The 19,531-nt window shown below is 42.1% G+C and overlaps 10 protein-coding genes across 12 annotated transcripts; 5 read left to right on the top strand and 5 right to left on the bottom strand.

Moving 5' to 3' along the window:
• Positions 1 to 74: 74 nt before the first annotated feature.
• LOC128261453 (sex-regulated protein janus-B) lies at positions 75 to 766 on the bottom strand. Its single transcript, XM_052995169.1, has 3 exons — positions 436 to 766; positions 257 to 381; positions 75 to 200 (listed from the first exon to the last, which is right to left on the bottom strand). The coding sequence occupies exons 1-3, from the start codon at positions 644 to 646 to the stop codon at positions 87 to 89; spliced, it is 450 nt and encodes a 149-aa protein (XP_052851129.1). The 5' UTR covers positions 647 to 766; the 3' UTR covers positions 75 to 86.
• Positions 767 to 957: 191 nt separating this feature from the next.
• On the bottom strand, positions 958 to 1,707 carry LOC128264171 (sex-regulated protein janus-B). The gene is made up of 4 exons (XM_052999544.1): positions 1,568 to 1,707; positions 1,355 to 1,510; positions 1,174 to 1,298; positions 958 to 1,117 (listed from the first exon to the last, which is right to left on the bottom strand). Exons 1-4 carry the CDS (start codon positions 1,617 to 1,619, stop codon positions 1,028 to 1,030), a joined length of 423 nt encoding a protein of 140 aa, XP_052855504.1. The 5' UTR covers positions 1,620 to 1,707; the 3' UTR covers positions 958 to 1,027.
• Positions 1,568 to 2,615, bottom strand: LOC128264162 (sex-regulated protein janus-A). Of its 2 annotated transcripts, none has more exons than XM_052999524.1 (4): positions 2,516 to 2,615; positions 2,288 to 2,449; positions 2,105 to 2,229; positions 1,568 to 1,936 (listed from the first exon to the last, which is right to left on the bottom strand). In XM_052999524.1, exons 1-4 carry the CDS (start codon positions 2,586 to 2,588, stop codon positions 1,844 to 1,846), a joined length of 453 nt encoding a protein of 150 aa, XP_052855484.1. In that variant the 5' UTR covers positions 2,589 to 2,615; the 3' UTR covers positions 1,568 to 1,843. The 2 variants fall into 2 exon arrangements, with proteins under 2 accessions (XP_052855484.1, XP_052855490.1); XM_052999530.1 differs by having other exon boundaries at positions 2,520 to 2,598.
• A 9-nt stretch (positions 2,616 to 2,624) lies between these two features.
• LOC128264153 (serendipity locus protein beta) lies at positions 2,625 to 3,967 on the top strand. Its single transcript, XM_052999519.1, has 2 exons — positions 2,625 to 2,809; positions 2,863 to 3,967. Exons 1-2 carry the CDS (start codon positions 2,737 to 2,739, stop codon positions 3,867 to 3,869), a joined length of 1,080 nt encoding a protein of 359 aa, XP_052855479.1. The 5' UTR covers positions 2,625 to 2,736; the 3' UTR covers positions 3,870 to 3,967.
• Positions 3,968 to 4,101: 134 nt separating this feature from the next.
• LOC128264146 (serendipity locus protein alpha) lies at positions 4,102 to 5,933 on the top strand. The gene has a single exon (XM_052999510.1). It carries the CDS (start codon positions 4,191 to 4,193, stop codon positions 5,781 to 5,783), a length of 1,593 nt encoding a protein of 530 aa, XP_052855470.1. The 5' UTR covers positions 4,102 to 4,190; the 3' UTR covers positions 5,784 to 5,933.
• Positions 5,934 to 6,527: 594 nt separating this feature from the next.
• Positions 6,528 to 8,357, top strand: LOC128262946 (serendipity locus protein delta). The gene has a single exon (XM_052997538.1). It carries the CDS (start codon positions 6,666 to 6,668, stop codon positions 7,962 to 7,964), a length of 1,299 nt encoding a protein of 432 aa, XP_052853498.1. The 5' UTR covers positions 6,528 to 6,665; the 3' UTR covers positions 7,965 to 8,357.
• A 331-nt stretch (positions 8,358 to 8,688) lies between these two features.
• Positions 8,689 to 9,645, bottom strand: LOC128262955 (60S ribosomal protein L32). 2 transcript variants are annotated; one of them, XM_052997556.1, is made up of 3 exons: positions 9,594 to 9,645; positions 9,122 to 9,221; positions 8,689 to 9,060 (listed from the first exon to the last, which is right to left on the bottom strand). In XM_052997556.1, exons 2-3 carry the CDS (start codon positions 9,212 to 9,214, stop codon positions 8,749 to 8,751), a joined length of 405 nt encoding a protein of 134 aa, XP_052853516.1. In that variant the 5' UTR covers positions 9,215 to 9,221; positions 9,594 to 9,645; the 3' UTR covers positions 8,689 to 8,748. The 2 variants fall into 2 exon arrangements, with proteins under 2 accessions (XP_052853516.1, XP_052853506.1); XM_052997546.1 differs by lacking the exon at positions 9,594 to 9,645 and adding an exon at positions 9,568 to 9,588.
• Positions 9,646 to 10,149: 504 nt separating this feature from the next.
• Positions 10,150 to 12,423, top strand: LOC128264314 (mitochondrial nicotinamide adenine dinucleotide transporter SLC25A51). The gene is made up of 3 exons (XM_052999739.1): positions 10,150 to 10,882; positions 11,446 to 11,575; positions 11,636 to 12,423. The coding sequence occupies exons 1-3, from the start codon at positions 10,347 to 10,349 to the stop codon at positions 11,948 to 11,950; spliced, it is 981 nt and encodes a 326-aa protein (XP_052855699.1). The 5' UTR covers positions 10,150 to 10,346; the 3' UTR covers positions 11,951 to 12,423.
• On the bottom strand, positions 12,373 to 16,410 carry LOC128264323 (dual specificity protein phosphatase 18). Its single transcript, XM_052999751.1, has 2 exons — positions 16,098 to 16,410; positions 12,373 to 13,167 (listed from the first exon to the last, which is right to left on the bottom strand). Exons 1-2 carry the CDS (start codon positions 16,190 to 16,192, stop codon positions 12,567 to 12,569), a joined length of 696 nt encoding a protein of 231 aa, XP_052855711.1. The 5' UTR covers positions 16,193 to 16,410; the 3' UTR covers positions 12,373 to 12,566.
• A 615-nt stretch (positions 16,411 to 17,025) lies between these two features.
• On the top strand, positions 17,026 to 19,450 carry LOC128259534 (PC4 and SFRS1-interacting protein). Its single transcript, XM_052991965.1, has 3 exons — positions 17,026 to 17,857; positions 18,304 to 19,110; positions 19,166 to 19,450. Exons 1-2 carry the CDS (start codon positions 17,162 to 17,164, stop codon positions 19,063 to 19,065), a joined length of 1,458 nt encoding a protein of 485 aa, XP_052847925.1. The 5' UTR covers positions 17,026 to 17,161; the 3' UTR covers positions 19,066 to 19,110; positions 19,166 to 19,450.
• The last annotated feature ends 81 nt before the right edge of the window (positions 19,451 to 19,531 follow it).

The raw sequence follows: 19,531 nt of genomic DNA, 5'->3' as shown, positions 1-19,531 counted from the left end.
GGCTCTTTGTGATTAAAAACTAAAATTAAGATCATAAAGCTTTATTTTCTTTATTAGAAAGCTAATAACGCGTCAATGTTTATTATTTATTCTTGATACGCATTCAAATTCTTTTTGGGTAAGATAATATTAAAGTGTTGGTATTTAGTCCATGACAGCAATATGTCCTTCGTCCTGCCGTGGGGAGCTTCTCCAAAGGTCTGTGGGCAGTCGCGATCATTATCAGCGCTTTTTAAAGCAATCCAAATCCTCTCACCTTGCAGCACCCATAGATCTTGATTAGATTTTTATCCTCTTTGTTTTTGATGAACCCTCCACCCAGGCACTTAGTACATACGCCAATTTCGTCCATTTCCTCTTTAGTTTCTTCGAATATTTCCTCTGCAAACAGGATAGTTAAGAAAATGGTAACCTGCAAGTGAAAGCCAAACCAACCGTGGTCCTTTGAGTCCGATCCCCGAACAATGGTTCTACCAAACCTTGTTAAACCGTGCATGTGGATTACCATCAATAGGTATTTGTTTTTTCCTTTCGCAATCTGAACTCTTGGAACGTTTATCAAAAGGGCATTAACTCGCGAAATACTTTGCCTGCGAATGGGCTTCAATATGTGCGAAATGGGAGCCAAAAGGTTTAAATGTTTCATTTTGGAAAATTTTTAAAGAACAATTTAGGAAGAAAACCAGTGCCAGAAATTTAGATGTTATATTCCGAAAATGTTTGACTGAACAGTAGCACGGATCAACCTAGACTGATATTATCCAAGCCTTCAGCCTAATGCTTTATTCGGAATTGACATATAAACCGGAGCACTTTTGATAAATCAAAAACTGCAATTCCTGCAAGCTTACAAGAATTAATCAAATCAGATCTGACTGTATAGATCAAAATTAATTTTTAATCTCCACTAATAATATAATATAATAGTCAGTATGATTGTTAAATAAGAACAATGAATTTATTTTTCCTGAATAATTTGTTAAATTAATTTAATGTTAAATAAAGATTTCAAAAAACATGTGAAACGTTATCTGTTAACGGAGATCCGAAAATCCTTGTATGTGGTCCACGATTGCAATATGTTTCTCGTCCTTTTGTGATCAGCACTACCAAATGTCTGAGGATACAAATATTTTAGTCAGCTGCTCTTAAAACTCAATATATTCGACTTACTCTAGAGGTTCCATAAATCTTGATTTTCTGCTTGTCCTCCTCATTGAGAATCCTTCCTCCGCCAAGGCATTTTGCACATATTCCCGCTGGTTCCATCTCCGCCAAGATTGCATCATAAACTTCCACTAAAAATAGGTTACGTAAAAAATGCATAATAAAATCACCTATTACCAAAACTTACAATGATTGTCGACATTAGCTCCTCGGACGATAACCCTTCCGAAATTCGTAAATCCGTGGGTATGGATCATCACTAACAAATAACGGTTCTCACCTTTCGTTATCTTAACCCTAGGAATTCCCACCAAACTGATCAGATCGGTCGAATAACATTTTTCTGTTAAAAAATATAAACTAGTTAATCTTGGATTTTAAGTACGCAATTATATCTTACGCAACGGTGAAACACATCGTGGAAGCAAACTCAACGACTTAAGCAATTTCATTTTATTTTCCAAAGGGTTAAGAAGTGGAATACGTATAAAATTTAAATAATTTAGATCCGAAACGGTTTAGTATGAGCAGTTGCAAGGCTACTGAACAACTGTTTTTCAATGTTCTTTAAATTGGAAATTCCATTTTCATAAAAATCATGGCCCATGGGATCATATCCAGTAGTTAGTTTAATTTTTCAGGGAATAAAGGTGGTGTATCCTTTGTATGATGCCAGCTAATATCCATCATCAGATATTTCTATTGTGTAATCCGGGTATTTGGTAGCCAGGATTCGTTTGGACTGAGCGTGATCCGCTTTTCCAAAGCCCTAAAATACAAGATCATGTTAGCAATCTGTTTATAACAATCTTCAGATTATAAAATTATACATTTTGGCACCTAAATATAAAAAGGCCATTGATTTTTATGAGGGGATATAATACTTTAAAAGCTGACAATTTTGGATATGCTATCTTCCCAAAAGAAATAAACCCACCTGTGAGTATCCGTAGACCTTCAGGTACTTCTTGTCGGGATTGTGTTCTATGCGACCACCACCAGGGCATTCGGCCCGAAGACCCAGCTTTTTGAAGACCTTCTCCTCACGATCAAAGATGTCGGCTAGAATAAATAGGCGCCCAAAATTATTAAAGTTAAGGGAATGAGCAAATCACCTTACCATGCCACTCGCAATCCGCGAAACCACGAACCACCGCTTTGGAGGCATCTCCACCATCGGTGACATTGATCAGGATGTATTTAAAGATGCCCTCTGGGCTGATGTGCACCGATGGCACGCCTGCAAGTGTTTCCTCAGACATTTTATGTATCAGTCGAAGTCCTTTGGAGAACAATTGAACACGATTCATTGCGGAAAAGTACTTAAAAATAGATTATTGTTTCTTACCAACCGGCAATTTTTCCAAAAATGCTGGTTTTATTGTCAGTGTGACCAGAGCGATTTTATCCAAGGTAACCATTGGAAGAGTTGCCGTTTCTATCTTATTGACACTATTCTTAGTTGGTCACACTGATTTACAACCAACACCAATGCAACTTTGCGTTTACAACAAAATATACACAAATTAAATTGTTAAAGCCGATTTTTTTCGAATTGAAAGCGACGAAATGAGCTCAACGCGCCCGTTTTGCTTCGTTTGCGGCAAGGAGAAGTCCGTGGGCGTGTTTCAGTTAATAGAAGGTACGGTTTGCTACTCCCCAGTCAGGAAAACATAATACCCGACATTTTTGCAGGCTGCATAGTGCCAGGAACGTTTAAGCCGATAAAGGATATCCTAAAATACTTCGAGAAGATCATCAACCAGCGGTTGGAACTCTCGCCCAACTCAGCTGCCTGCCGGGATTGCTTGGAATACCTGTTCAACTACGACAGGCTGGTGCGGAATCTCAGCCAGGTGCAGCGTCAAATTGCGGATGCATTGTTGGGATGCCGGCAGGTGGAGGGCAAACCGGAGCAAACTAAGCAGCAGGCGGGGAAGAGGGCCAAGGTCCAGGTGCCGGCCTTCACGATTATCCATGCCACCTCGCTGAAGGAGCCCGCGCCGCAGCCCTCGAAGCAGGAAGCAGAGGAGGAGGAGGAATTCATGAAGGAAGAGATGCTGGACGAGGACTTCCGCTTCAGCGAGCCGGATGACAGCATGCCCTCCTCCGAGGAGGAGTTCTTCACCGAAACAACCGAGATACCCTGCCACATCTGCGGCGAGATGTTCTCCAGCCAGGAGGTTCTCGAGCGGCATATCAAGGCGGACAACTGCCAGAAGAACGAGCATGCCACCTGCAACGTGTGCGGTCTGAAGGTCAAGGACGACGAGGTCCTCGATCTGCACATGAACCTACACGAGGGCAAGACCGAACTGGAGTGCCGCTACTGCGAAAAGAAGTTTTCCCACAAGCGGAATGTCCTGCGCCACATGGAAGTGCACTGGGACAAGAAGAAGTACCAGTGCGACAAGTGCGGCGAGCGCTTCTCGCTCTCTTGGCTCATGTACAACCATCTAATGCGCCACGACGCCGAGGAGAACGCCCTGATCTGCGAGGTGTGCCATCAGCAGTTCAAGACCAAGCGCACCTACAAGCACCACTTGCGCACCCACCAAACGGATAGGCCACGCTATCCCTGTCCCGACTGCGAGAAGTCCTTCGTGGACAAGTACACGTTGAAGGTTCACAAGCGCGTCCACCAGCCGGTCGAGAAACAGGACGCGGCGGAGGCCAAGGAAGCCACCACAGCGTTCTTTTAGGGTAGTCCTTTGTTAGTTTAATCTAAGTAGCCCAGCTTATGGGTCCATAAGTGCGCGTATGTATCATAAAATTAAATCTAAACAATCAATGACGGAAATACCAGTTATTTGCCTGTTTTCCAGGAATCCAACCAGGTAAAATCGCGTATTTTGGCGAAATTCGCGGATTTATGAAGGCTGAGGTAATAAAATAGGCAGATGTCTTCTAAACCAGCAAAAGATATCCTTTCTACCTGTTAATTTTGCCTATTAAAAGGCATTTGACCGCTTGGAAGTGCTTAGTCGAAAGTTTGAACTTTACCAGATCACATCTTTTCGAATATGGAATCGTTGTTGTTTCAGTTAAAAACTTGCAGTGAGCTGATTGCAGAAGGTTACAGCAGCACGGGCAACATTGGCTGGTTAAACGAGTTCTGCGCCACCTTTCTTGACTTTGCCAGCGATTTGAAGGCCAGACTGCCGGAAGTGGCACCCAGCGGCGCCAACTTGGACGTGGAGACCATCTTCCTGTGCCTCACCCAGGTGGTCACCTGCATCACCCACTTGGAGCGGACCATCATCATGGAGGCGCCGCAGATGACCAGGCAGCACTTTCTCGATCGCTTGGACTGGTGTCTCCGCCGACTGCTCATATCCTTGACGCAGCTGGAGACCAGCGTGGCCACCGTCAAGAACCTGGAGGATCACTCGTTTGTGGAGCTAATGGATCTGGCACTGGATCACCTGGATGATTACATGGAGATGCTGGCTCAGAGGGGCAACAATTCGCTGCACATGCTGGAGGAGAGTTTCATGGAGGACACCTACCAGTTGGCCGGCATAGTGAATCACCTAGTTCGCCATGCCTTGGCCTTTGCCAATGTAGCTATTAGCTCGGACAAGAAGGCGTTGACTGCTCTGTGTGAGACATTACTCAGCGAATGTGCCACCTTTCATGAGGAGTCTGGGGATCCCAATTGTGGTCATCGTAAGCTGGAGGCCCTCTCCCTGGAACGGGCTCTGTATGCCCTAGAATCCTTTCTAAATGAGGCTTTGCTGCACTTGCTCTTCGTAAGCCTAATCGATTTGGAGAATACATCGGTTGAAAGGCTGAAGGAAGCTTTGCAAAAGGATATGGAGGGCGCTCAGGAACTAATCTCCACCTTCGACACCAATATGGATCGCATCCAGCAGATTGGAGTGCTGGCCATAGCCTTCTCGCAGGACATAAAGACGAAGACCATTGTGAGGAGCTGCCTGGCTTCTTTGGAATCCCTGGATGCCTGCATTGTTCCAGCTCTCCAGTTACCAGAATCCGCCTCATCCTCACACCATGCGGACATCCTGCAGGATCACTTCAACCAGGAGTTGCTGATCTTTCGCAACGTCATCCACGAAATTATTGACAGTTGCTCCCTGATTAATAACTATTTGGACATGCTGGGCAAAAGTGTCCAAACTCAGGAGAAGAGTCAGCTGAAGGTGATTGTCCAAAGGGGCAATGTTTTGGTGGAGCACTTCCGGCTGCCTGTTAATTATTCGACTCTCAGTGAAGATGGCAAGCGGGTGCACAAGGATCTCATCCTGATCCTGCGTGAGTGCCAGGCTGTGGTCAGCCTGGACATTCCAGTGGATCCCAAACGCGTCGTGAAGCGTCTTAAGATACTGTACTCCGTGCTGGCCAAGCTGAGGGACTCGATAAGCAAGGAGAACCTGGATCCCGACTGCTCAGTGGTCACCCAAGAACCGATTCCCTGCAATGTCACCCGAACTTTTGTGCGAAATAGTCGATCCGTATCTAAAAGACATCGATCCTTCGTTAAGCAGAGCGGAAATTGTTCCGTCCTTGACACGCAGGATAAACTTGTGGAATCCATTAATAATGACAGCGATCTTATAAGTTTTCAATTAAACGAAATTCTTAGATTAGATTGAGTTTGACAGATCATATTTTAAATAAGTAAGTCAAGAAATGAAGACAATGCTTCATTAATTTGAAGTTTTTTGTTAAAAATTAAAAAAACAATAGCCACAAACTGTTTGCGATGCAACATGACAAATATTTTAAATAAGTACGTCATGAAAAAAGTATAATCTGTATAAATGTATGTAGTTGCTCTATTTACAGAGCAATTTTGAATTACAATAAAATAAAATTCAAAGTAAACTAAAAAGTTTTTGTTCAAAGAGAATAATGTGGTACCTTTTAAAATATTTTAAGCTAAATCAGCCATTTTGGTTGAGAGCTATCATGGACTTTTATTTTAAATATAATTGCATTAATACCTAAAACACAACTGTACCAAAAAATTCATTAATTTTAAAAGTGTTTTTACTTAAGCTAATTATCAAAAATAAAAACTGTTCATGGAAATTATACATATTTTTCTGATACTTTTATAAAAGTGTTAAAGTGCTAATTAACAAAATAGCAATTTCAAACAATTTAAATATTTTTGTGTGGCTTTATTGTCATTTTTAAACACATTAAATTTTAGGACGTTTTATAGCTATTTAAATTTCCCTGAATATAAACATGTAAAATTTTAACTTTAATTAGTTTAAATCGATCAATTAATAAAATTTTTCAGCTACCATATTTCCTCCCCTGTTCCATTCCCACCGTTCCAACCCACACACTTTTTTCAACTGTTTCGCCATCCCTGGTCGCAAATGATGCCATGGTTGCATTTCACGCGTTTTAGTATAGCTTCCGATATTCATTCATTTTGCCAACTCTATTAAATTTAATACAATTTGACCATCTCCTCTCCGGGATTGTAAACAATAAACCGCTTGATCCGGAACCGAGATACAATGGACACCTGCTTCTTTTGCGGCGCCGTCGAGCTGAGCGACGCGGTCTCCCCCAGTTCGAGTTCCACGCGCTACGAGAAGCTGTCGGCCAAAGTGCCCTCATCGCAGAAAACGGTGTCTCTGGTGCTCACCCACCTGGCCAACTGCATCCAGACGTCGCTGGACCTGAAGCCCAGTGCCCGCCTGTGCCCACGGTGCTTCTCAGAGCTGGCCGAGTACGACACCATCATGGTCAACCTGATGACCACCCAGAAGCGGCTGACAAACCAGCTAAAGGGCGCTCTAAAGTCCGAGTTTGATGTGCCAGAATCTGGGGAAGACCTGCTGGTGGAGGAGGTAGACGTCCCTCAAAGCGACACCGAAACAGATGCCGATGCCGAGGCGGAAGCCCTGTTTGTGGAGCTGGTCAAGGACCAGGAGGACTCCGATATGGACATAAAAAGGGAGTACGAAGATGAAGAAGGGGACGAGGAGGATGATGAGGACTATGTCTGCGAGGTGGAGGTGGGTGATTCGGAGGGCCAGTTCGGCAAATCCTCCGACGGCGAGGACAAGCCGATGAAAAAACGCGTCAAGCAGGAGTGCGCCACCTGCGGCAAGGTCTTCAATTCCTGGTATCAACTCCAGAGACACACCAGCGAGGAGCACTCCAAGCAGCCCAACCACATCTGTCCCATTTGTGGGGTAATTCGACGCGACGAGGAGTATCTAGAGCTGCACATGAACCTGCACGAGGGAAAGACGGAGAAGCAGTGCCGCTACTGCCCCAAGAGCTTCTCGCGGCCGGTGAACACGCTGCGCCACATGCGCATGCACTGGGACAAGAAGAAGTACCAGTGCGAGAAGTGCGGCCTGCGGTTCTCGCAGGACAACCTGCTCTACAACCATCGGCTGCGACACGAAGCCGAGGAGAATCCCATCATCTGCAGCATCTGCAATGTGTCCTTCAAGTCGCGCAAGACCTTTAACCATCACACGCTAATCCACAAGGAGAACCGGCCAAGGCACTATTGCTCCGTGTGCCCAAAATCCTTCACCGAGCGATACACCCTCAAGATGCACATGAAGACCCATGAGGGCGATGTGGTGTATGGTGTGCGGGAAGAAGCGCCTGCCGATGAGCAGCAGGTCGTCGAGGAGCTGCACGTGGACGTCGACGAATCGGAGGCGGCCGTGACCGTCATCATGTCCGACAACGATGAGAACAGCGGCTTCTGCCTCATATGCAACACCAACTTTGAGAACAAGAAGGAGCTGGAACACCATTTGCAATTTGATCACGACGTAGTCTTGAAATAAACTACCTTTAGCTACAATAAGTTATTGTATATCCCTAATATATCTCCTTTTCTTTGTACTTGAATATTGTAGATGTCGCCTACAAAATATAATTTACTGGTATTCGAAGTCCGTATCTTCACTACTTTACCCTTAAATCGCACTTAATATCTCATTGCTACCGATGAATAAATGTTTTTAAATTTAAAGGCGATTAGTCGTCGAATGAAAATGAGTTATAGTTTTCTATTTACATACTTTATGTTATTAAAGAAATTAATATCTCATCAATCTTAGCACGATTTATGTTGCAGAAGGGAACTGAATTAAATTTAATTTACTGTTTTGTAATTATTTCTTATCAAGATTATACCTTGTAAAGCATTTCAAAAATAAATATCAGATTAAAAGAAAGCTGGTTATTTCAACACATTTGGGATAATATTGATCAACTTATTGGAACACGAAAGCTGATTAATTCCTATAAGTTTTCAAATAATATTCATGTCCATACATTTTGTAAAATGGCACCCTAAATATTATTGGTTATGGATAACTGAGATATAGTTATTCCAATATTAACACAACATAAACATGCAGAAAAGCCATCTGAGATATCCGGAAAATGCAGGTAGTGGTTCCAATAATCACCTAATCACAACTCCACACAATCACTTAGTGTAAGGGCATTGAAATCACGGTACCTATTCCAATCTTGAAATATTAAGATAAACTAAAAGTCCACTTTGAACGTTTTCAAATTTGTATTCCGACCACGTTATAAAAACTCGCAAGAATCTTAAGCTTACTCGTTCTCTTGAGAACGCAGGCGACCGTTGGGGTTGGTGAGGCGGATCGACAGCTGCTTGGCGCGCTCAACGATCTCCTTGCGCTTCTTGGAGGACACTCCGTGGGCAATCTCGCCGCAGTAGACGCGGTTCTGCATCAGCAGGACCTCCAGCTCGCGCACGTTGTGCACCAGGAACTTCTTGAATCCGGTGGGCAGCATGTGGCGGGTGAGCTTGTTCGATCCGTAACCGATGTTGGGCATCAGATACTGTCCCTTGAAGCGGCGACGCACTCTGTTGTCGATACCCTTGGGCTTGCGCCATTTGTGCTAAAAGGAAATTGCTCTGTAAGATCTTTTTTGGAGTACTGTAGTTGATAATCCCACTTACCGACAGCTTAGCATAACGATCCGACTGGTGGCGGATGAAGTGCTTGGTGCGCTTCTTCACGATCTTGGGCCTGTACGCTGGGCGGATGGTCATCTTGATGCTGAAAATGCACAATGAAAACACATTTTAGTACACTAGCCTCAAATAAACACATGCTGATGAATAGGTTTCATGCCTAAACAAGAGGATTTCTGACTAAAGTACAAGTCAACAAAGTTGGGGTGGCTTTTTTTTTTTAGTTAGATTCCCCCTTTATCCAGAGCATTTGCGGTCTAATTCCTTGTGGATTTTCAACCCAAACAGTAGCGATTCCTCAGAGATTTACAGGAAATAGTCCAATTTTCGGCGAAATACGAACCGCTAACTTGCAAACAGCACACGGACCAACTGAGTTGAACTTATTACCTCTAAAATTAAGAATTATGGCTAAAAAATTGTTAAAATACACGTGGATCGAAATTCATGTACATACCTTGCCGGAAACCAGAAGCGAAAAGAAAGTGTGGCTGCATCGCGTGCACAAAAGGGGATAAAACAGGCCAGCCAGTGCTGTTACCGCGATTTCAGCGTGCTGTTAGGGGCACTGTTAGTCATATGCTTTTAAATTAAATATCGCGGAATTTAATCAATTTTGTCCTGTTTTCTCATCTTTTTTCAGTTAGTTTTAAAGTTTTCTGAATATCTTTTTAACTACAAAGCCGTGGTTTTTTTCTTGCTCTTCAAAATTCATGATAACTTCCTTAATTATTTTTGATATATTTTGTAATTACACTTTTTTTTTATTTAAAAAAAATTTAATAATGTAATAACAGGAAAACATATTTTTTTAGACCTAATTACAGTCTAACTGAAAAAGTAAGTAATAGATGTGATACATGTGTCAAACCAAAGAGATCAATTATTGCTGAACTTATATTAAACATATGCAAAAACTCAGTAAAACAAATCTAAATTTTAAAATTTAATAAATATTAGCCGTTATTTTAAGGTAACTTTGATAACAGTGAACAGTTTAACAAGGTCCTTTGGTATGCACTACAAGCCAACGTGCGGTCACACTGGCTGCCGCCGTCATACCGTGGTTCTTCTTCATTATTATATAATTAAACTCGATGTGAACCAAAACAAACCAGCACAAACCCAGTGTGTGAGTAGTTACAATGGTAACGCGGTGACAAATGCGCACTTCTCCACACGCCAGCATTAAAGTTAGGATAATAACAAAATGAAAGACGATGGAGCGCCGAATGTCGCGAAAACCACCGACCCACCGCCCCCAAACAGAGTGCCATCTGGAAACACCCCTGACAAGGCAAAATCCGAACATGGGAGCGTTTTCTCGCAGCGATTCTTTGGGGCCTTCCAGTGGGAGGAGTTCGCCTGCGGATGCGGGGCTGCCTTCGTCAACATCGCGGCTACATATCCCATCTACAAGATGATCTTCCGCCAAATGCTTCACGGAGTGCCCATCACCTCGGCCTTTGCGCAACTGCGTCAGGAGGGATTGGGCTTCCTGTACCGCGGCATGCTACCACCTCTCGCCCAGAAGACCATCTCCCTGTCCATCATGTTCGGGGTGTTCGATGGCACGAGGAGGTACCTGGTGGAGGACTACCAGATGAACGACTACGGAGCCAAAGTGATCGCCGGAGTGGTCGCCGGCAGCGCCGAATCCATCCTCCTGCCCTTCGAACGGGTGCAAACCCTGCTGGCCGACTCCAAGTTCCACCAGCACTTCGCCAATACTCCAAACGCATTCAGGTGAGCAATGCATTAGTTCACCACGATGGTAAAATAAGTAGGTTCCTCATAAAAGGCCTAGGTGAAACAAATTGGTAAACAAATTTAAAACATTTGTGTGCTGAACTTTTTACTTTTTATATATATTTATGATCTATCCCACATGTTAGTTACATAAAAAATCTTATTGAAAACTAGTTAAAAACAATAATGAAAGGTTAGCTTCTTGGTTTTTATGTGTAGTATTCTGCTTGGCAAGCGTATAACAATAAGATAATATTCATTTTAAAGTAGCTATAGCTATGACAATAGAGATTAGAAGTATGTACAATTGTTTTCAACACATTGGCTTGACTTTTGGTGTTGGATTATACAATTGTGAAAGTATCACCATAGTCCATAAAACCAAATATTTATTTTTTCAATTACCATGCAAAATATAATCAACTGATTCAATAGACTAAACCTTAAAGTACCTAACTTGTGTTTCCATGAGTGCATCCATTTTTATAAGTTATAGAAAATAGTATATTTTCAATATTTCTGATTAAAACTATCTAAACTTGTACTTTCTTATCTCGCAGGTATGTGGTGGCCCACCATGGCTTCCGGGAGCTCTACAGGGGACTTGAACCAGTATTTTGGCGCAACGGCCTGTCCAACGCGTTGTTCTTCGTGCTGCGGGAGGAGGCCAGTTCCAGTTTGCCCAAAAGAGTGAGTGCCTCCTGTCTTGTCTTCTGCAGAAACGCTTTAAAAACCTTTAACAATTTACAGAAATCCGTGTCGACTCGCACGGCCCAGGAATTTATAGCTGGCGCAGTGATCGGGGCCAGCATTAGCACAATCTTCTATCCGCTCAACGTGATCAAGGTGTCGTTGCAGAGTGAAATGGGCCAGAGGTCAGAGGGCAGTTGGCAGGCGTGCAAGCGAATTTATATAGAGCGCGACTGCCGCATAGCGAACTTTTACCGCGGTTGCGCCTTCAACACGGGCCGCTCCTTCATCAGCTGGGGCATCATGAACACGGCTTACGAGAACCTCAAGAAACTGACGAGCCAACAGCCACAGATGCCACTTACGACGGAGTAAATGGGGAACACCATCGGCGGTTGGGTATTAGAGTTAACTTAGCTGATTGTACACAAACGGTTACTTCTGCCTTTTAGCTAGCCAATTATTTCTTTCGGTTTAAGTGTCGTCTAAGTCGCTTGTGTTGAGATGCTGAACTCTAGGTGTTTAATGTACATATACACATCCTAAGCTGGGGATACCTCCTCCTCCTCATATCTGTATACCAATTTAATTCGCCCCGCGGATGCCAAAGTTTTTTGTATGGTTTGGCGCAAGTACAATACAACGTGAGCATTTACGAGTTACGGTTTAGTTAGCTACTATACGAGTACGTGTAAATAATAATAGATGATGTACAATATAATACGAGTGTGTTGTTTGTTCTCTTACGACTTTGTGATTCATTGAAGTTACTAAAACTGATTAATTTACGCTGTAAATTCAATGTTCTTAAAGGAAAATAAAAGTGTATTTGTAATTACGAAGTTTAAGCATACATTTTTGACTTAGGCAGACTTATGTAAGTTTCAGCATTTTGTGGTTATCTATAAGCACATAGAATATTAAGATCTAATCTAAAGTCTAGCAGTAGGGGACAAGTATCACAATTAAGATTAGGTGAAGTTGACTGAATTTATCGCTTCCTCAGGGAACTGCGGTAACGCTGGTAGAAGTCCTCCATAGCCCTGTACTGCGGCTCCAAGATGTCGGGTATTTCCTTGTCCAACGATGCGAAGTACACCATAGCCACCGAGCTGCTGCCCCTTATTTCCTGCTCGTAGCGCCTCAGCTGCTGGAAGAATCCGGAATTTGGTCGAACCTGAGGCCTGATGGACTGGACATGTTCGTAGGCCTCGCGCAGACTCATCCTTGCGTGCTTCATCAGATAGGCCAGACACAAACTGGCCGATCGACTGACCCCGGCCACGCAGTGAACCAGGGAGCAGCCTCCACTCAGACGCACCTCCTCGATCAGGTCGGCCACCTCATCGAAATACTTGTACAGATCCACCTCCGATCGATCCTGGGCGTTTATACGCAGGTACAGCGGATTCCCATGACTGGGCAGCGGTGTGTCGGGAAGTTCGGGGGCCACATTGATCACACAGCTCACGCCCAGTTTGTCCATGTAGGCAGGCACCACCGCCGCCGCTCCGCAAAGGATCAATGAAGGAGTGAGACGGGATAGACCAGGGAACGGAGTGTTATCCTCTATCTTGGATGCATTCATCTTACTGCAAATAAGCAATGGAAAAAGTATAACAATTAGTTTTTATAATTATTTTGTTGCTTGTTGTTTTTATTCAAATTTTTTTTAAGGAAAGTTTAATGGGTAATTGACCATTTAAATGGGCATTATAATAATAATATCAATTTATGTACTTCTCAATTTGCTTTTACATGGTTTTGGGTATATTGTTGTATATACAGAGGAATACAAAATCTTCCATCTTTTATTTTTGGTATTTTTCTATTTTTGAAACATAAAATATTTAAATTTTTTCAATCCAATTTGCTTAAGGTCATAATTAATATTTATAACTATATATAACTTTGCCCAATTTTTGGCTGGACAACGTAATGCATTTAATATATTTATATATTAATAGAGGGTGAAAAAACGGATAAAATAAAATCATTTCGCAAGTGAACAAAGGAGAACATTTGGTGTTAAGCCAAACACAAATAACCCATAAACAAATGGCAGGTATTCGTGCATTATTTGCGTAGTACTGCTGAAGCTCTCCACATGAAACAGCCAGGGTAATTTTGTGAATGGAAACTAAAACAACATGGCCCAGAGACCAGCCCCATTCCATCCGCATCCCCAACCCCATCACCATGAGATCCCATCCAATCCCAGCAGATCCCATCCCAGCACCTACGTATTTATCAGGCGACGTCATGGTTTTTGCGCTGCGTAGGCACAAACAATAAACATATTGCTAAGATACATATATACGCAGATTTGTATCTGTACACCTCAAAATTTTCTGTTTATAATTAGTTTTGCGGAGTGTATAACAAATGGATGCGAAATGAAAATAGAATTGATCTATAATGGTATTTGGCGAATGCGTAAACAAACAGATCAGTCGGCACATTATGGAACATAATCTACTACGCCTTCGATAACTTAAATTTTAATGTGTTTGACTAAACAACAATTTAATTACAATAGAAAAGCAATCAAAATCCATCTAGGAATGGGTGAACCTATTGCTAATAAGGTCAGTGATCTTATTATTTAATAAGCCAGCTGGCTTCTACATTTATTTTTCTGTTTTTCTTAAATCTTTTTTTGGATTTTCAATTGATACATAATTTATCAACAGAGTAAACAAAGGGATTAGTCATTATAGTGTAAGGTATTTTGACCACAGATTAATATTTATTTAATTTTGGCATAGAAACATTCCTTGTGGTCCTATTTGGTAGCATTCTAATAAATAAATTAGGGGACTGTCATCTGGCTCTTGTACGCCCTATCCATCAACCCAATCCCCCGACATCCTCTTGTCATTAAAGATCAAATGGAAGGTGCCTAGAACCCCCTTTTCTCAACTTCCCGCATCTGTCATCACCCTAAAGTGCTTGCCACTGAGGAATGTAAATGTAAAATTAAACACTTCACATATTTTTAACAACGAAGGAACATATACCCTTGCAGAAATTGAAAAATTTGGAAATTACAAATATGGCTTCAATACAATAACTTCCATTTAATATTATAAAATCGGCAAATTTTTGAATACAATTTTACTTTAATTATTTTTAAATTCAAATAAAGTCTTCAAAAATATGGCCATACCTACTTAAGAGCATTGCGATTTTCTGTGTGTCAAAAGAATATTTTCTTTTTGGTTTTATTATATGTTTACGGCGACTTCGCGTCGTCATTAAATAATAATCACAAATTCCGCTGGCAAAGCGCCAAAATTAATCATCGGTCACTTTCACTAGACCAAGCCAGTGGCATCGGTTGAAAAAAACTTCTGATTTGAAAATAAGTGAAATTAAAATATTTCACACCGCTCGCCTTTATGGATTTTGTTTTTTTTTTTTTTTATCACCGAATGCAAAAATAAAAGCAAGAACAAATTGAGATGTTTTCGAATTCCATGACCATTATTTATGTATTCGCTATATAGAGGAGGAATCTGAAAACCTTGTAGCTGGGCTAGTTTTGCATTGTCAATCACATGATTGTTCTGGGATAACTAGGTTAATGGCTTGGGAAAAATACTGAGATCTTTTACGCTTAAAGGACTAGCCATTCTGTTGCACATCTTGTAATTTGCAACAAAATTCCAATCCGCCAAAATTCCACATAGTCAAAATATTAAGTTTTACCTCGGGGCTACAAAAATTGTATTTTTCGACTGCCAAAAATTTTGACAGACCTGCAGACAGACCTCCGTCTGCCCCATGATAAATGACTAATTTCATTTTAGCAATTACGGTGTCCTTGAATTCAATTGTCAGAGTCAGGGCCTCCGATAAAGAATGCCAAGAATGCGCCGAAAAACTCAAGTATAATTTAAATAAAGCCCCATAAATTTTGCATTTCAATATAAACATTCGCTTCCGACATGATTATTCGCGTTGAATAAATGGGACAATTGCGAAAAAGCAGGCCATGCTCAAAATATGCCAACATCTAAAATACATTGGAATTCAGGATAGAATTTTGTTCAAAAAACAAATCAGATTTGAAAAACGCATGTTGCCAAATTGGGTGCATATGTTCAGATTTTAAAGTATTGTGCTCAAAAAGAGGTCTTATAATTGCTTTTAGAAGGAAAATCTGTCTTAAATGCTATCTACTAGTTTTAATTTACAAGAGTTCTAGTCTTAAGTACCATATACAAATGTTTTATAATTTAGTTTTTCGAAACCATTTAAAAAATAAACATTTAGCAATAATAAACGTTTTTAAAATCTAATACAAATGTACAGATACACTTAATTAAATTTAATTAATTTGAAATTGACCACATTAAGTTGTCGGGCAACAACAAAGGTCCGCTTGAGGTGACATCAGCGCGACCTTGATTATATGTGTTAGTATAGCTTGCCATTAACAAAAACGGGCTCAAATGGCGACCGCAAACATAGGTATTAAGCAAGAACCTACGGATAAATATGCGTGCAAATGACTCACTTCTGGCGATTTTCGTTCTCGACATTCTCATTTACATATGGGACGTTCTGCAACACCTCGCCGATTCCGCCGGCGCCGACTATTAACTCCTGCATGTTTATGCTCTCAAGAATTCGCGCCACTTAATCAAGAATTTACGCTCCGCAATAAACAAATTCTTCGGATTCCAGGCCACAAATGAAAACTATTTTCCGGCTTGATCTCTCCGGCGTGTCGGTAAACAAACTGAAGTTCTGCGGGAATTCTGGGGAGAACGAGATACTTTTCTTTTTGGCAAACCAACGACGACTGAGCGAGGGCGAACAGAAATGCTTTCGAAAAATGTTTTCCGTTAATGTGGTGGGTATATATGCGCCGAGGTGCGTAAAGGTGTTTTGTGTGGGCGCGCTGAGGTGGGAACCGCCTGCCAACGAACTTCAACCTGTGGGAGCTTTGCCAACGATTTTTGGTTTGTAACTATGGGGTAAATCGGATACACTGCGTATACTGGACAAGTATGTTGCGATTTTATACCCCTGTTCAATAAATTAAAAAAAAATATTTTAAACATTAAGAAAAAATTTAACAACAAAAGTATGAGTTGAAACCAAAACTTAAAAAACATCAAACAGAAAAAAAAAAATATAGGAAGGAACCATATTTGATATCAAGAATTCGAATCCGACAGAAAAATTAATAGAAAGAAAAAATAAATGTGCAAAATAAGATTAAAAAGAATTATTTGTAAAAGAAAGATATGTATATGACTATTACTGTCGTAGTTTAATAAAATTTTATGTTAAGTTACACAATTATCACAATTTTAAAAATGTGTAATTTTTGAAAATCCGTTGCATTATTGATAACGGTTGTTGTACATCCAGAACCTCAAAAATGTTACAGAGTGTTGCGATTCGCTGGTCTGGCCACACTGTACGCACATTGGAGCCCAAAAAACGCCGCCTCCCTGCACTTCGGTCACACTGCAGCGAGCAAAGCGCGAGACGAACAACCAGACGCCACAAAATTTTGGTGAAAACAAATTGGAAGTGCACGCCATCCAATCAAACTAAACGAATACTGAAATGGGCAAGGAAAAGGCGGCCAAATCCTACAGCATTGGCGACCTGGTGTTCGCCAAGGTGAAGGGTTATCCGCCGTGGCCGGCGAAGATCACCAAGAGCAACAACAACAAGAAGTATAATGTTTACTTTTACGGCACTGGGGAGACGGCCAACATCAAGGTGGAGGATCTGTTCCCATATGCGGACAACAAGGAGAAGTTCGCCACCGAGAAGATCATGAAGCGGGCCAAGTTCATCGAGGCAATCGATCAGATTGAAAGCGCCCTGCGCGGCGAGGATTCGGCGCCCATCGATTTGTCCGGTGCCGAGGAGCCTGTTGCACCGCCTGCTGCCGCCGATCCTGTCAATAAAGAGGAACCGAAGGAACCAGAGGAACCCACTGCTGAACCTGTTCCAGCTCCTCCTGCGGCGGTGTCCGAGAAGCCCAAGAAGAGCGGCAACCGCAAGTCCAAGGCACCACCACGCCATGTGGTTGGCGACAGCGAGGCGGGTGCTGAAGCTGCCAGAAGACCCTCGTCATCTGAGACAGCACCTCCTCCACCCAAGCGGCGTGTCCCAACCGAGGGACTCGGTACCGCCCAGGTACCCCATCCCGCTCCGGCTGCAGCGGCCACCACCTCCAGCAAGAAATCCGTAAAGAAATCCAAGCCCACGGCAGCAGTTACTCCCATCCAGAAGCGGGCAAGGCCAATCAATGTGAGTATGGATAAATGAAATAGGTCACGGCAATGCATGATTTCAGGATGGTTTACCTTGGGTAAAAATCCCGACCTAGCCCACTGAAACTCAGCTTTAACATATCAAAATTGCAGTTTTAAAACAGTAAATAGCTAAAAACTCATTGGGCAGCGACGGAATTCGATAACAATTTTAAAAAACGTTTACCAAAAAACTACATTTATTTAATAATTTATTCCACCACGTTTATCTGTGACACAAACTAGATACGATAAAGTTAACCGAGTCATTCTTTTCTTAATCTAATGCTTAGCCAAAGTAAGTTTACTTACCATTCCCTGTTTCATATTTGTGATAAATCAAAATGGTTGTTTTCCTTTTCGAGAAAAAATGTGGTACCTTTATAGGAAATAATAATCCCTAAAAATTTTTTCATCGCTTTATACACACCTATACCCTTTCAGAACATTCGGAACGAGATGCTTATGGTTTACATGCCTACTGCCAAGTGCCTGGGCATAGACATAAACTACAACAAGCCGGACATGTTCGAGAGCGCCGCAGCTGAGGAGGCTTGGTTGGAGAAGGCTCGCAAGGAAGCCATGGAGCTCAAGGTAAAGCTGGAAAGCGGTCAACTCGAGCCGGAGAGCATGCCCGAAAGGATCGTGGTGGAACCAACGCGAAGTGAGATACCCAAGCAGGAGGCCTTGCGGTTTATCGAGGAGCTAATCGAGCACGAGGATGCTCTGTTCATGGAGCGCGACTTTATCCAACTTTCCCAGCAGCTGCGAGAGTGCCTGGGGTTGCGAAGGGCCAATGTGGGCAAGTGCTTAGAGATCCTCGACCAGTTCAAGGAGGTAGAGTTCACCAAGTTGATGCTGTTGCGAAATCCAGAGTGTGTTGACATTATGCGACGACTTCGACGATATGTGGGCAATCTAGACCTCTGGAAGATGGACCTATCCGACGAAGTTGAGTTCAAGGAAAAGGCGCAAATTATTCGCAAAGTGTCCTCTGGTATATACGATGGCTTCAAGGGACTTTTTAACCCAGAGCCGGAAATCGAAGACAATTTTTGGATTGACTTTTGCGAGAAGGTTAAAATCTACAAGACCTATACGAAAAATATAAACGAGAACCTTCGCGTCGGAATGAACGAGCGCGGCTACAACAACCTGGTTGTGGCCAAGGAGGGCTCCGCTTCCGCAGAGTCCGTTCCGCAGTAGATGAACGTTTGTGGACAAGCTCTGCTAGTCCAACTGTACAATAAGGTAGGTAAAAAAGCAGATATGCTTCCGTTCCAACAATCAACCTCTTGTTTTCCAGTTACTTCTAAGCGTTGAAGACCGGGCAATTTGAAGACCTTGCTCTGGACTACGAAGTTTCGATAAGCCGAGTGCTATTGCGTAATTTCTAGGATAACAACCCAAATTTACATCTGTTTGCATATGTGGTGCATATCAGTGCAGCTATCGAGATCGGATCCTGCCGCACCCGCTTAATAAAGCCAACAGACATTAAAAGCTTATCAGCTTCAAATCCGTAAATAATTACTAAGTATGTAGATGTTTTGATTATTATTGAATTAAATATAGATGGTACATACTCTCAGTTCTCGGTTTTATTCCCCTCATAATTTATTTATGATGAACTTTATATTTTGTGGTTACCCCTTTTAAATACCTTATTGAC

Source organism: Drosophila gunungcola, chromosome 3R (assembly GCF_025200985.1).
Source record: "Drosophila gunungcola strain Sukarami chromosome 3R, Dgunungcola_SK_2, whole genome shotgun sequence".
Lineage (NCBI taxonomy): Eukaryota > Metazoa > Arthropoda > Insecta > Diptera > Drosophilidae > Drosophila > Drosophila gunungcola.
This window is presented reverse-complemented; position numbering and strand designations above follow the sequence as displayed.